This window comes from Callionymus lyra, chromosome 3 (assembly GCF_982586985.1).
Source record: "Callionymus lyra chromosome 3, fCalLyr1.hap1.1, whole genome shotgun sequence".
Classification (NCBI taxonomy): Eukaryota; Metazoa; Chordata; class Actinopteri; order Syngnathiformes; family Callionymidae; genus Callionymus; species Callionymus lyra.
Window position 1 is genome coordinate 32117424 of NC_141820.1, and position 14406 is coordinate 32131829.

The window sequence follows — 14406 nt, forward strand, 5'->3', positions numbered from 1 at the left end:
ATTAAATGCTGTGGCAGACACTGCTGTATGACAGAGTAGGGATTTTGTATACGCTCTGTTTCATTCATTTTAAATTGCTGTTCAGCTCTCTTCTTCATATGCATATGCTTCCCCCTCTCTACCAAACTCTGAAATGATGGCCTTATTTATTTAATTTCCTTTTTTCCGCATTTATTTTCCTGACAACCATCACGTTTAAAAAATGTCTTTCCTTTAGCACGACACACTCGGGTTTTTTGTCATTTAGAATTTTGCCTTGAAATTAAGGGAAATATTGTTTGGCCTAAATGTGTAAGTAAGTAATTATTATTGATAAAGTGCCTTTCTTAGACCAGTGTCACAAAGCGACAATCAAAACAATACCCAGTTAAATTAGATGCTTTAAAGGGCATAGACAATACAGTGACAAACACAGCAGCTACAAGATAATTCATAAAAATGCCTAAACAAATAAAAAGGTCTTAAGATGTTTTTTCGAGGAGTTAGTAGATCCATCAAGCACAGAAGGAGAGGAAAGATCTTTCCAAAGCTTAGGAGCAACAGCCTGAAAGGATTTCTCTCCTCTGGTCCTGAAGAGTGTGCAAAGAACCATCAGTAGATTCTGATCCACAAACCACAGAGCCTGAGCTGGGGTGTAAGGCTGGATCAGATCACTGATGTAAGGAGGAGCCTGACCATGAATAGCTCTGAAAGTAAGAACCAGAATTTTTAAATTGTTCCTGAAAGAAACTGGCAGCCAATGAAGAAATTTAAGGATTGGTGAAATGTGAGTTCTTCTACTAGAGCAGGTCAGAATTCTCGCTGCAGAGTTCTATATTAACTGCAGGCGAGACAGCTCCTTCATGTTTAGACATGAAAATAAACTGTTACAATAGTCTAAACGAGAAGACACAAATGCATATTACAATATATGCATATTAATGCAGATTATGGGATTAAATGTGACTCTTACACTTTTCGTTCGAAATTTACCAATGGAGTTGTGAAGCTTCATGAAACAGAGCTTTCAATAGAATGGTTATCTTTAGCAAAAATGGGGCAGATAGTGCCATCAAGTGATCTTTGAAGACATAGAAAGTGTTTCATGAAGCTTCATTAGCCCATAGCCATCGTCCTCATGGTTACATCCCACTATTTGGAAACATTTGCTCTATCACTTATTGCTTTAAACAACCTTTTTCATGATGCCTTTTATCACAACTCCGCTACACAGCCTGTGTCATTGGTTCTGGTACTTCTGTTTCTCAGGGGATTCTTCTAAAGAGAAGGAAATGGGAAAGAAAGAAAGAAACATTTGTCTATCTAATACTGTTTAAACTAACCTTCAACCATTTCACGTACTTATTTTGGGAAAATGCTATTTGAAATTGAAATTTTCAGTCATTTAACATTATGGTATGTACAGTATGTAATAGTACATTAATCAAAAAGTCAATCAAACTAAATATTTCCTTTTTTTCATTTGTTTGCAGTCTGCATTTCCTGGTCTTCCACACAGAAGAAGTCCATGACGTACTTCGGATATGGGACGGTCCACAGGACGGAGGGGTCCTGCTCCGGGAACTGAGTGGTTCAGTGTTGCCGCCTGATGCTCACAGCACCTTCAACACCATCAGCCTTCAGTTCACCACTGACTTTTTCACCAGCAAGCAAGGCTTCGCTCTGCAGTTTTCTGGTAACAATGTTAGCGAATAGATCAATTTCATTCAGCTTGAGCTTAACCCTTGTTTTATTTTGCACTAAGTCTCAACTGCAACCTCCTGCAATGACCCTGGCATGCCGACTAATGGGACCCGCAGCGGTGACAGCCGGGAGCCCGGTGACCATGTGGCGTTCCAGTGTGATCCAGGCTACATCCTGCAGGGAGCCAACATGATCACCTGCACAGAGATAAAAGGACGTTACTTCTGGCAGCCGGACCCTCCCACATGCTCAGGTACTATATCCAGGGATGGTTCATGCAAGGTTTGTCCAAAGCATGGGAAAAATGAGTATATTATATTTTTAAATTGAGGAAACTAGCTTCAATATTCATTTTAAATATGATTGCACAATTTTGTAGGGAGTCTCTCCTGGCTTGTATATAGAATGCATATTGCAGTGTAAGTGTTAAAAGTCTGAATAAAAGGGACAATTAGCATTGGATAAGTGAAATGAAAGGTGAGGGCAAATATAATTAATGCCGACTCGTGGTCATTTGCACAGGCAGTTAATCAAAATCTGCCTTAATTATGAAAGATGAATTAAAACGAAAAAAATACAAAGTGAGTCAAGAAAAACTTATTTGACTGGGTCCTAAGCTAGTATTCTTTTTTAAGGCAGTCAACCAACTTCTATTGCAAATAAATGAACTCTGGCTAATGTTTAAATACCTCATATATAAAATGATGAATCACATATGTCCTGGTGGTCAATTGCTATGGAGTGTAAATCATTTAGACAGTTTTTAATATTGTGTACTCAACATATGGTGGTGTACACCCACTCTCTAAATGGATTTGATTATTACTGAATAAGCTCTTGAGTTGAAGTTGTGTTAAAAATGTACACACACGCTCACACTAGCTCCTTAAGGTACCTTAAGTGGCAGACTCATTTGGCATTTCCTCAATATGTTGCTCGAAGTCAATGTAGCAGACAAATATAGCTGTTTAATGGACTCGATCAGACTGATGTGGAAGGGAATAAGTAATGGAATTATTTTTTAATTAAGTTATTCAGTGTGGTAGTTAAGTGTTTTTGTGGTCGGACAGAGCCAATAGGATAAGCTGTTGTAATTACAAAACCATAGCATTTTTGCTTAGTTTCGCTGACCAAAATATTCCATTACTTTATCATTTTTGGAACATTAAGCGACACTAGTTAACCCTAGTGAGAGGCTGATCAGCCCACTAGATGGCACTCGTGAGCCCTCATCAACCGTTGGCTAGTTACCCTTTTTTTCAAGTCTATAAATATTGGTTACATTTTAACAGCCAACACCACATGACCAAAACGCTCCTCAATAGTGGGTCAGAGGCAGAGGTCCCCACAAATATCAAGAAGACTAAATAAAAATCATTGCGGTTACACGGTCTTACACTGCGGGGCGCCAAAAACAATTTGTTTGATTATACTTATTGCTGCTTTAAACTGTTAAAGCAAAATGCAGATATATCAGCTGTTAAATATTTCTACTTTTGTTCATCTTGTCATTTTCTTAAGATATCTTAAGATAGTATTAAATCCTTAAACTGCCTGTTAAACCTTTTGGTGGCATATTCACTTCTTTATTTACATATAAAAGTTACGTGAGGTTTCATGAAAACATTTATAAGCCGAAGACTATATATATTATAGATTATATATATTAGAGTGCCATCTAGTGGGCTCTGAACATGTCGACATTGCTTTGTGAAGCTTCATCTGACGCTAATCCTGAATTTATTTTCCTTAATTTAGCTCCTTGTGGCGGAAACCTGACTGGTCCAAGTGGGCTAATACTTTCACCTGACTATCCAGAACCTTACCCTCATGGACGGGAGTGTGACTGGCGAGTCACTGTCACACTGGACTACGTAATAGCTCTGCGCTTCAACCAGTAAGAGTTTTATTTTCTTCCTATCCTATGTATTTGCGTATTATTAACAGTTGTTTTTTCAATTCAAATCAAGATTCAGCCTGGAACCCAGTTATGACTTTTTGCATATCTACGATGGACCGGACTCTCTGAGCCCACTGCTGGGTAGTTTCTACGGCACTGATGTTCCAGCTCACATTGAGAGCAGCGCCAACACTCTTTTTCTGGCTTTTCGGAGTGACGCGTCGCTTAGCAGCAATGGCTTTGTACTCCAATACACAGGTGGGCATTGAAATTGATGTTAGATGAACAGCTTAAATCATTTTCAATATGCATATTCCTTTACATTAAATCTATGAAGATTTGCTGCGAATGCTTGCAACCACAGGCTTTTTATTGGTCTTCTCGTGTGGGTGTCATTATTGGCAGCCTCACTGCTGACTTACAAATCAAGGACATAAAAATGAAGACAAAGAAAGTTCCTGATGGGCTGAGATATAAATATACGTTTCATCAATTCAATATATATAGCCACTTTCACATCTGCTCAGAGGTTCCGCCTCTCATGCCGTTTGCTTCGGCGCATCAAATATGAAAGTAAGCTGTTAGGTGAGAGTGAGCAGGTTTGCAAATTGTGTTTGACAACCTCCACATGTTTATTCTGGTGGTAAGGGTGAGAACTGTGGCAAATTGACAGGCCTCCTCCTCACAAGTGCAATCTTTTAACTGAAGAACAATGTAACGGTAGATTGAGCAAGACATTTTTCTGAAGGCGTCGTAAGATGTGATTGATATACGATGGCTACTGTGTGCGCGTGTGCGTCTGGAGATGCTTGTGTATGTGGATTGTCGTCTCTACTTGACTACACAGCCGAGTGTTGTGCGTGAAACATTTAAGTGCAGTCAGCAGACCTTGGGCCAGGACAATGCCACTCTCAATCAGCTCTCTGTGTGTCTTCACACTGCTGTATACTCCACTCAGCAGCTACAGATGAGGGGCAGCACCAAGGGCTCCAAAGGCGCATTGGCCAATACTGATGGAGTTTTAAAAAAAAGTACAAGTAAAGTTATGCATGTAAAAGAGATATTAAGAGTGAACCCTTTAAGTTTGAAAAGTTTGCAACTTAGTTGAAGCAACGATATGTAAGATATCACATTTCCTTTGAAGGTTGGTTTAAGCAGTGTTTTCATAAGAGGTACTGAGAGGTTTCAAGGGCAATAAAACAATAATCTGACACAATATGAGCCTGTTTCATGTTTTTTTTAACAAAATTCAGATAAATCATCAAAGGTCAAATACTTTTTTTTTATTTTATGAGATTGCAGTTACACTATTTCAACTAGGAATGAGGCACAAATTATATTTTCGATCTTTCATATTGGTAGTGTGTTGATAGGCTCGTAAAGCTTCATGAAGCAGTGTCATGTTGTTTAGAGGTCAGTAGGTGGCGCCATCAGTTTAACAATGGTATGATGTTTCATTAGAAAATACCGACCATCCAGTTGGTTCTGAAACTAATGACACTGCTTCATGAAGCTTCATCAGACCATCACTACTTGTTAGGGCTCTAGTAATGCTTTCAAAATAAATGAATTGGTTCACTTTCAGTTCAATGGTTTTTGCCAAGATGCTCAGTTAAGGGGCTAATATGAAACATCCAAATATATAAAGTAAAAAAAATAAAATAGAGAAAAACTTGTTCATTATTATTGATTTATGTTTAGGTAGATTCTTTTTTTATTCCAAATCTTCCTAAAAACGAATCACAGTCATCAACAAGGGAACATTGAAAACATACATTAAATGACCTGTCTATTAGGTATTTAATTTTTTTCCAGTTCACATCATTACATGGCTTAGGTTGACCTAACTGTGACTGTATTTCCTCCCCTACAGAAAATCCCAGGGAATCCTGCTTCGAGCCTGGTTCTGTACGCAACGGTACACGAGTGGGGACGGAACTCAAGCTGGGCTCTTCTGTAACCTACCAGTGCGACAGCGGCTACACTCTGGAGGGAGACCCAACCCTCACTTGCATCATGGGGGGAGATGGAAAACCGAGCTGGAACAAACCCAAACCCATCTGCATTGGTAAACACTGGCATCTGGAGTTGTTTGGAAAAAAACAAAGCACGTCAGTGGATCAGCGAGAAGCATCATATGTAAACATGCCTACATGATTGTGTGAAGTAGTGGCACAGGCTCTGGTCTCCTCATGTTTGCATTTTCTTGCTTGTCCTTTTGCTGATGTAAATCGATGAGAGGATTTGGCTTTGTATTTAATCAACACATCAAACATCTCAGTGTTTATTTTATGTGATTTGATTTTGTCGAAATAAGATTACTTTACTGCAGAACAAACTGGACACTATTGCCCAATATATAGTTGTGTAATTCAGAATTATTTTTAAATAGCAAACGTTGGTCACGTTGTATGTAAAAAAAATGCATTAAATTAGTCCAAATTGGATTCAGTTTAACAGTCAAAGACGACCTACTACTTATTTAGTTGGAGTCTTGTCCGAGTCACAATGATGTTGCACATTATCACCCAGAGATGCGACACCAAAGATATACTAACACTAGGTCCTGGAAATTCTAGCTTCATCTCACCCACACTAACCTAGAAGGACACTTGGAAAAACATGGCAATTTCACTGTGGCACACACCGGGGACATCTTCCAGACGGAGCCCAATCAGACAAGAAAAGTAATTTAGGAGTGATTGAAAAGAGAGTATGGGACATCAGAAGAGATCTACCAGTATTGGCTTCAGACACTTCTTCGCGTTGTGCCTCACCCTCTTGTTGGTTGTCTCCTGGTGTCTAATCTATCTCCCTGTTTCCTCTCTCAAGCTCCATGTGGTGGGCAATATTCGGGTTTAGAGGGAGTCGTCCTGTCTCCTGGTTACCCTGGCAACTACAGTACCACAAGGACATGCTTGTACTCTGTGGTGGTTCCAAGGGATTATGGTAAGCAAATAAAAAGACGGATCTTATTCTGCTTGTATTATTTGAAATATCTGGTGAACAAAATAAATAGAGAATAACCCCGAAAAAATCGATAACGTAAGTTTGGGTTGATTTAGGCCATGGTTTTTCACAATGGAGCTAAAATTGTGTAAATTATACTTATTTAATAAGTAAAAAATATAGTTTAAATTTGATCAAAATATGTATTTAAATTTTCAGGGGCATCTTATATCCCCTCAATCCTTTGACCTGAACACGTTTTGTGGCATTTTTTATTGTAAGTGTTAACTGCTTTAGTCTGGTTTAATACAGAAAAAAATAGTTTATTCTTTAACCTTCTTGCCCTTTTTATGGAAGCCAAGTAATTGAGAAAAGGTGATAACTAAAACTATAAATATATGCTTTTTGATGCACATTAAAATTGTAGCTTATAATTGTACTTCTCAAGGTAATTGGTCAAGTGAACTTTGTAAAGCGCCTTTGGCAATCAGTTTCAATATTAACCTTATAATTTCATATTTTTTTGCCCAATTTTAGTTCATATTAATCATCTATCTCTGATCCCAAAAACTTACATATTAATTTGCTTAAGTGACAATGATTCTATTATCCAGGGAATGAGAAAAAAGCATGTTTCTTCCTTCTCTTTTTCTGCCTCATATGGACAGAACTACAACAGATTGCCTGTCTTGCAGACAACTTTCAGCCCAAGACAAGCTGTCAAGTCCTGAACAGAGCGCTGTTCTTATTGTAGATGACTTTGAGGTTGTTGTTTTCATAACTGGTTAAGTGATGTTTCTTTTTTGATACAAATGACAGTCAATAATCCAAATATAAGAGAGAGTGCTTTTCTTTAATCACTGTTGGGCACTTAGTGACTGAAATACTGCCAGGATAATAACTGGTTGGAGTCTTTGATTTTCTTTCTCTTCCAGTTGTCTTCAGCCAGTTTGCCTTCTTCCAGACGGCACTGAATGACATTGTAGAGATTTACGACGGTGCAACACAGCATTCCAGGGTTTTGAGCTCTCTTTCTGGAGCTCATACAGGTAAACAAACTTTATATTGTACAGTATGTGTGAATAAAGAAACACTTGCTTAGTAGATCAAGATTCACAAATAAATCAATCAACTGCCAAGTAACTCCTTTTATTGCAGGATTACTCATATCATATTTGTTTTACACAAGAAGATCAGATCAGAGAATGAGAGGCTACATTTACAAAATACCACTGTGAAAGGGTTGATTTAGGTGTCGAACAAATGTTGACTGGACTTGGAAATAAACACCTCACTCGCTGTAAAAAGTGGATATGAGTCACGCTATTTTCAAACCGGATTTAACTTCCACAACAGCTTGATTCATGGCAGCAGAATTTATGACGGTATAATAACATCCCCATCTGGGAGACAAAATCAAGAAAACATTTTTTTTTTCGGAAAGCAAATATGTGAAACAGACATTGCCGTTTATGTACTCTGAAGCATTAAAGCATCTAGGAAAGTGAAAATATATATTTATAATATTTATGTTTTATTTTATTTGATACATCATGGCAGAGTTATTCTAAATAACTTAAAGAGAAACTAATAAAAACACTCTGCTGTGATTTATCGAACATCAAGGTTTGTCACTGTGTTTCATCAATCCCAAAAGTCTTCACCTCCAAGGAACTCATTGTATAAACAAAGCAGGCATGATTACAGGTGGCTGTAGGAGGAGGGAAGACCATAATTATGTCATAACTGACACTCTCGTAACCCCTTGTTCGCTCAGATTTCAAAAGAGGAAAAAAAAGTTCAAAACATGGTCATGATGAGGGACTTATTGCATCTTGGAGAGAAGAGACTTCAACATTTGAAACGTGTGTGAGTCAGGAGAGTTTTCATTTTAGTTGCCCTAAATTATGACGGATAAATGCCCTTTTTAATGGATCACACTACAATATCACCTGGCTGCCGCTCACAAAATACACAAACAATTTATGTAAAGATTATTTACTAGTATCTCCTAGTATCAAGCATTGAGCTAAAGCAGGAAATCAAATCTTCAGTAGACTTGAAGTCAAGACCACCACAGCTGAGACCAGAAAACTACAGACAAAGACAGACCTATACTTTTCCAGGTTGAAAAAGAGTTAAAAAAGATGATAGATGTTGTCTTGTGTCAGTGAAGTTTTTTTTTTTTTTGGCCATACTTCACAAGTGTTGTAAATATCAGCAACAGTTGAGCCTTCCACTCTTGGACAAAAGGCGAGTCGAGAGGTGTGTGTTTACGGCAGCGCACTGTCTCTGCCAGCATGTGGCCTGACAAAATCCAAATGATTACTTTGGTCCGTGTCCAGGTCAGCCCCAGAAAATCCAGTTTACAGCTCAATAAACAAGTCGCCATATTAACTGTGGGCTCTTGGCAGAAGCTTCATAGAGGGTTGTTTTTTTTTTGGCAAAGAAAGACACGGTCAAACTGACACAAGACACAAGACAAGTGCAAACATGTATACCTGCATTCATAAAGAAGACCACATGCGTATACTTAAAGGGCATATTGGGATTCAATGATTCACGAAAGTAGAAAAGAATAGAAGGAGTTTAATTGAAGGAAAAAATGTGTGAGGATTATGATGTTTTGTATTCTTTTTCTTTCTTTCTGATAATAACAGTGACGTTGGGAAGGACACAGTCAAACACCAGAACAATACATTGGAATCGTGCATGTTCAATCGCCGTGCTTATTTAAATGCTAATTTCTGAATTGATATGAAAATTAGCCAATTAGAAGTAGTTTGACAATTACGCTCCGTTATTTCCGCTGCTTCATTTCCTAGCAGGCCTTTAGCCGATTTACCCTTTCATAAGCTCACTTTTGTGAAGCGACTGCAGCCTCTGATTTTCACTATTGATTTCAAACCAAGGTCACGGACAGGTTGTTCACGATGGCTTACAGGTTTAATTCAATGTACAGATTAGTTTAAGGGTGGACTTGAGCCAAATGCCTTATAAGGTGCCTGCTGACATACTTTTGTGTCTATTTAATAGTCTCAGCACAGTGATAGTTGATCTCATGTTGCCATGGCAACATGCAAGAGAACAGTTGCTCATCATGGGGAGTGGTTGTGTTGCTATTGCACTTCCAGCCACTGAAAAGCAGCATTTTTTAAATTTTCCACAGCTAAAGGAAAAATGAAATTCCGCGAGAGCCATGGCAATGATGAGAGGATAGTATAAAGCCGGCTACAGCTGGAGAAATTTTGGCTTTCGTTTTTATTAATTCAACCAAATTAGTAATGACCATCAGTAATGTTCTATTGAAGCTTCATGGAGCAGTTTCATTATTTTCAAAGCCCACTAGATGGTGGTCTCTGCACTATTTCCCTTTAATTTGAACAACTGTTCTTATGAAGCATCGCATCATGTAAAACTGATGGCGCCTCCTACTGACCTTGAAACAACATGAAACTGCTTCATGAAGCTTCATCAGCCCATCATTACTTACAGGGGCTACTTTGTTTATTCTAAATAGTCCATGAATATCTCTGAGTATGTATTACCTAAAAAAAACAAAATATGTTTAAGGGTTTGTTCAAAGGTTTAGTCTATTCCAAAAACTGACAGTTAATACTCAGTTTTAGTTTTACACATGTTATCTTGCAGTCCTGCTGGTGCATCGTTTGCCACTGGAGAGTGTGAAAAAAAAGGAGTCATATTTGTATCAAAATAATGTATGAATCTCACATAGTTCTCGCCTCTGGTGTGGGTCTTGTCTTCATTGCACTGCAGTTTGACAGAAAACAGACTCAAAGTAATGAGATCCACTGTGGAGAGCCCACTCGGCGACCCACTGAGCGTAAGACAGAGCAAGAAATGAGATTCTTACACTCTGTCTGACAGTTCAAGAGTCATTCAAGAAACAAAGATTAGCAACATCTGCATTGTCAAGTTTTGTAATTCATCAAGATGGTAGTCGCGCTGCATTAGGCACTTTTTTAACATGAGTTTAAGTGAAAAATTAAACAATCTTTGTATTTGTTATATTATCTATTCACAGATTATTATCTTTTGTGTAACATATGTCCTTTGTGTTTTTTCTGTCTCAGGCGAGTCGTTGCCTCTTGCTACCTCCAACCAAATTCTTATACGCTTCACTTCTAAAGGCAAATCCACCTCAAGGGGATTCCACCTGGTCTACCAGGGTAAGTTTGTGAATTGAAGGAATTCATTTGATTAAGTGGCTTTTGTGTGCATGAATTAAACAAGTTTAACAACAGGAGCTCAATCCTAATAATTACAAAACTTTCTTATAGAACAGTATATTAAGAACAGAGGCAATTATAGATCCCCCAACCCCCTCATATGACTTTTAACTGTGCAAAAGCAGAGGACCTTCTTTTCTTTTTTTTCTCGGTTTTTACATGATATGAGATGAACATTTGGGTAGTACTATGTAATTAAAATCCAATTACTTATATATGAACAATGTAGTTGTTAAACTGATGAATCAGTTTATACTTGATGAAAGAAAATGTGTTAAACACAATGCAATAAGATATTTAAATGAATAATTTATAAACTCACATACTAAAGTAATAACTGATTATGTTGTTTTAACAGCTCAACTTATTGCTAGAAGCTAAATAAAACATATTTTTAAATGTTAAACAGTTAATGAGTTTCTGTAGCAGGTACTACTGTTGAACAAATATCTGCTGAAATCAATGTAATGGTAAAAATGGCATGAGTAAGTGTATTTCTTCGTAGTTCAGAATATACGCAAATAGTATATAATCTACTCTTTCAAAACCAATGTGTTTGAGGTAGCCCTTGTTTTGTCTCTGGGTCAAGGTGAACTTTGACACAGTGACAACACAAGGATTAAAGAGTTCATTATATACTATCTTAGTATATTCTGAAACTACCAAGAAATACCATTGCAAACACATTTGTTATCTATCCCGTCTGGGCACCTTGACCCAGAAGTAACACATCATTAAAAAATTCAAAACATTTGGATTGAAGGTCTTTAATTATGTTCTTGGGGCATTTTTCATTATGTCTAATATTTTTGGACAACAGCCAAGCAAGGGACTCCATTTTCATATATAGTTTTATAGATAAGGAATGAGGATAATTACATATATGTTACGGTTTATATAGTTTTTATTATATAGTTATGATGAAACTGAAAGGAAAATAATCAGACAAGAATAGTGTAAATCCAGAGTGACACTACGTAAATCCACAAAACATTAAATAAAAACCAAATATGAATATATAAAAGAGCCTCTGGCAAAGTTGAGTTTCTTCTTTAGTTATACATAATGATTTCAACTTCCATGCTGACAATCGAATATATGTCTTTCAGCCGTTCCCCAAACTAGCGCCACTCAGTGCAGCTCTGTGCCTGAGCCCCGAAACGGCCGACGTATGGGAAACAACTTTGCAGTCGGTGCCGCGATACGGTTCGAGTGCAGCCCAGGATATGTGCTCGAGGGATCAGCCGCGATTGAGTGTCTAACAGTTCCCAACGCTTTAGCACAGTGGAACAGCTCCAACCCCAGTTGTATTGGTAAGAGCTGTATATTAAACTATATACCTAATGCAAGCGACAGAGTTTTCAATATTTTCTAGTTTACATAGAGGATATATTTGTCTGGATCACTCTCTTTCTTCACCCTCCTGCCATCGTCTCCCACCGCTCACGCCTTGAGTGTAAAAAATCTTGTTAATCTGACGCAGATGTAGGCTGCCAGCCATCGCCTCAAGTGACACATTAAGATTCAGCCATCCGGCACGCAGGTGGCAGGCAGAAGTGAGGGTCACAAATACCTGCAGACACACACACACACACACACACATTTATGGAGATATTGGCATTTACGCACACACAAAAATACATCACAAGCAGCTGCTGCAGATGCTCTTTCCCTGTCACCAGATGTGATTTCAGACTGAAAACACCTAAAATACATTTGAGCACAGTGTGCATGTGCGAGAGTGGGCTGCTTTGAAAGTGAGATAGCCATCACGACAAAACTAATAGCAAGGCATGTATGAGCTCGCTACACAAGGAAGACGTGATTGACGGGTGATTGTGCTCGCCCGGAGATTGCATAGAGTACAAACAGCTTCATAAGGACTCACATGTAAAGCTTCCAGGAAAATGACATTTGCCTGGTTGACGGTAGAAATGCTGTCATTTCTAAGTCAGAAATACTATCACAAATAAATAAAAAATATGACCAGATACTCTACACAACCACAACTATTGTCTGCTTTTTTTCTTCAGCCATTTCTAAAGCAGGTGCCAGCAATAAAAAAAGAAAAAAAAGATTATGTCTGATACTGAACCGCAGAACTTTATTCAAGGTCATACTATTAAACTCTTGAAGTTTGGAAAAGTAGATCTGTCTGACTTAGGATGAAACCACAATGTCAGACTGCTTAAAACAAGACTACTGCACTGTCTGCAAATTTCTTGGCTTCCTATTTGAGGCAGCTGTGATTGACGAAGGGTTGCGTCAATCGATTGGCTTTATCTGTGAGCAAGAAGGATGGCGAAGTTGAGTGAGAATGACCTGAATTTAAATGTGCTGGTTATCCTTTCATCGTTTGTGGAATACATATGCGTACACTTTCTTTTTCTGTGGTTGAAAATAATTTGTCTCTTCACGCCTCAGTTCCTTGTGGAGGTAATCTGACACATCGTACCGGCACCCTTTTATCACCTGGGTTTCCTGAGCCTTACCTCAACAGCCTCAACTGTGTTTGGAAAATCACTGTACCTGAGGGATCAGGAATTCAGGTTGGTTTATACATTTGTCTTCCTTTAAAAAAAGTTGTTATCCTAGATAATTATGCAAGCTGGTCCCAGGACCCAGCCGGTCACAGCAGTCACCACTGAGTCTGGTTCTGCTCCAGGTTTCTGCCTTCTAAAAGGAGGGTTTTTTTCTCGCCACTGACACGCTGTGATTCACTCGAAGTATCTTGAGATAACTTTGTAATGATAAGGCACTTTAAATACAATTTAATTGATTTGATAAAAGGAATATTTCTTTCTTAAAATGTTTGCAGTTTATTTAACAAAACATTTTTGAGGAAAAACAAATGCTCAAAAAAAGGATGAATGACAAGAAGGAAAAAAAGAGGAAAAGGATTTAAAACACAACAAAATAAATATAAATATATATATATATATGGTGTTATAATGTATCCAAATGAATAATAAAAACAAAATACAAGATAACATAGTTAACAAAAACAAGATGAAGGCATTGAAACAAGACAGTATAAAACAAATAACAATTTAAACATTTTAACTTAAAATTAAGATCTAATAATTATCTGTCTTATCATTATTCTATTTTTTTTTAAACTTTTTGGTTTTAACTTATTGTACATAGCACATCTCTGAAATAGCAAAACGTTACTAAAGGAAAAGTAAGCATTATGTTTGGATTTTAAATATAATTTTTGGTTTTTAATAATTATGTTTAATATATACATACTTAAATATACAGTATATATATATATATATATATATATACTGTATATGTAGAGATACATGTAAGATGCATGTAATTGTTCTTCCATCTATCACTGTGTTTGTTTTATTAAAAAAATATGTTCCCTATTCATCTGTTTTTCTCCTTTGACATACATTCCTTCCAAGTGTTTGAGATGACATTCCACCAGGAATACGTGCAAGGTCTTTACTAATGTACCTTAAAGTTTTCTTTTTTTTGTGGGTTTGTTGAGAGACGGGTTCCAGCTTCAGCAGTTAATGACCTCAGTGCCGTCCCGCAGCCATTAGTTCCCTCACCTTCGCTGTATGTCCTTGCAAGTCCAACAGATGAGATGGCCCCCAGGCCCGTTTAGCA

General features: G+C 37.6%; 1 protein-coding gene across 1 annotated transcript in view; it reads left to right on the top strand.

Annotated features, from left to right (window-relative positions):
• Positions 1-14406, top strand: part of csmd2 (CUB and Sushi multiple domains 2) — a 194854-nt gene that overhangs the window by 130064 nt on the left and 50384 nt on the right. Inside the window, exons 27-36 of the mRNA XM_087787555.1 lie at positions 1473-1675; positions 1745-1936; positions 3442-3580; positions 3654-3841; positions 5457-5651; positions 6416-6532; positions 7468-7581; positions 10627-10722; positions 11892-12095; positions 13207-13331. Of these exons, the coding sequence (XP_087643681.1) occupies positions 1473-1675; positions 1745-1936; positions 3442-3580; positions 3654-3841; positions 5457-5651; positions 6416-6532; positions 7468-7581; positions 10627-10722; positions 11892-12095; positions 13207-13331 (1573 nt within the window). The remainder of the gene's footprint in view (positions 1-1472; positions 1676-1744; positions 1937-3441; positions 3581-3653; positions 3842-5456; positions 5652-6415; positions 6533-7467; positions 7582-10626; positions 10723-11891; positions 12096-13206; positions 13332-14406) is intronic.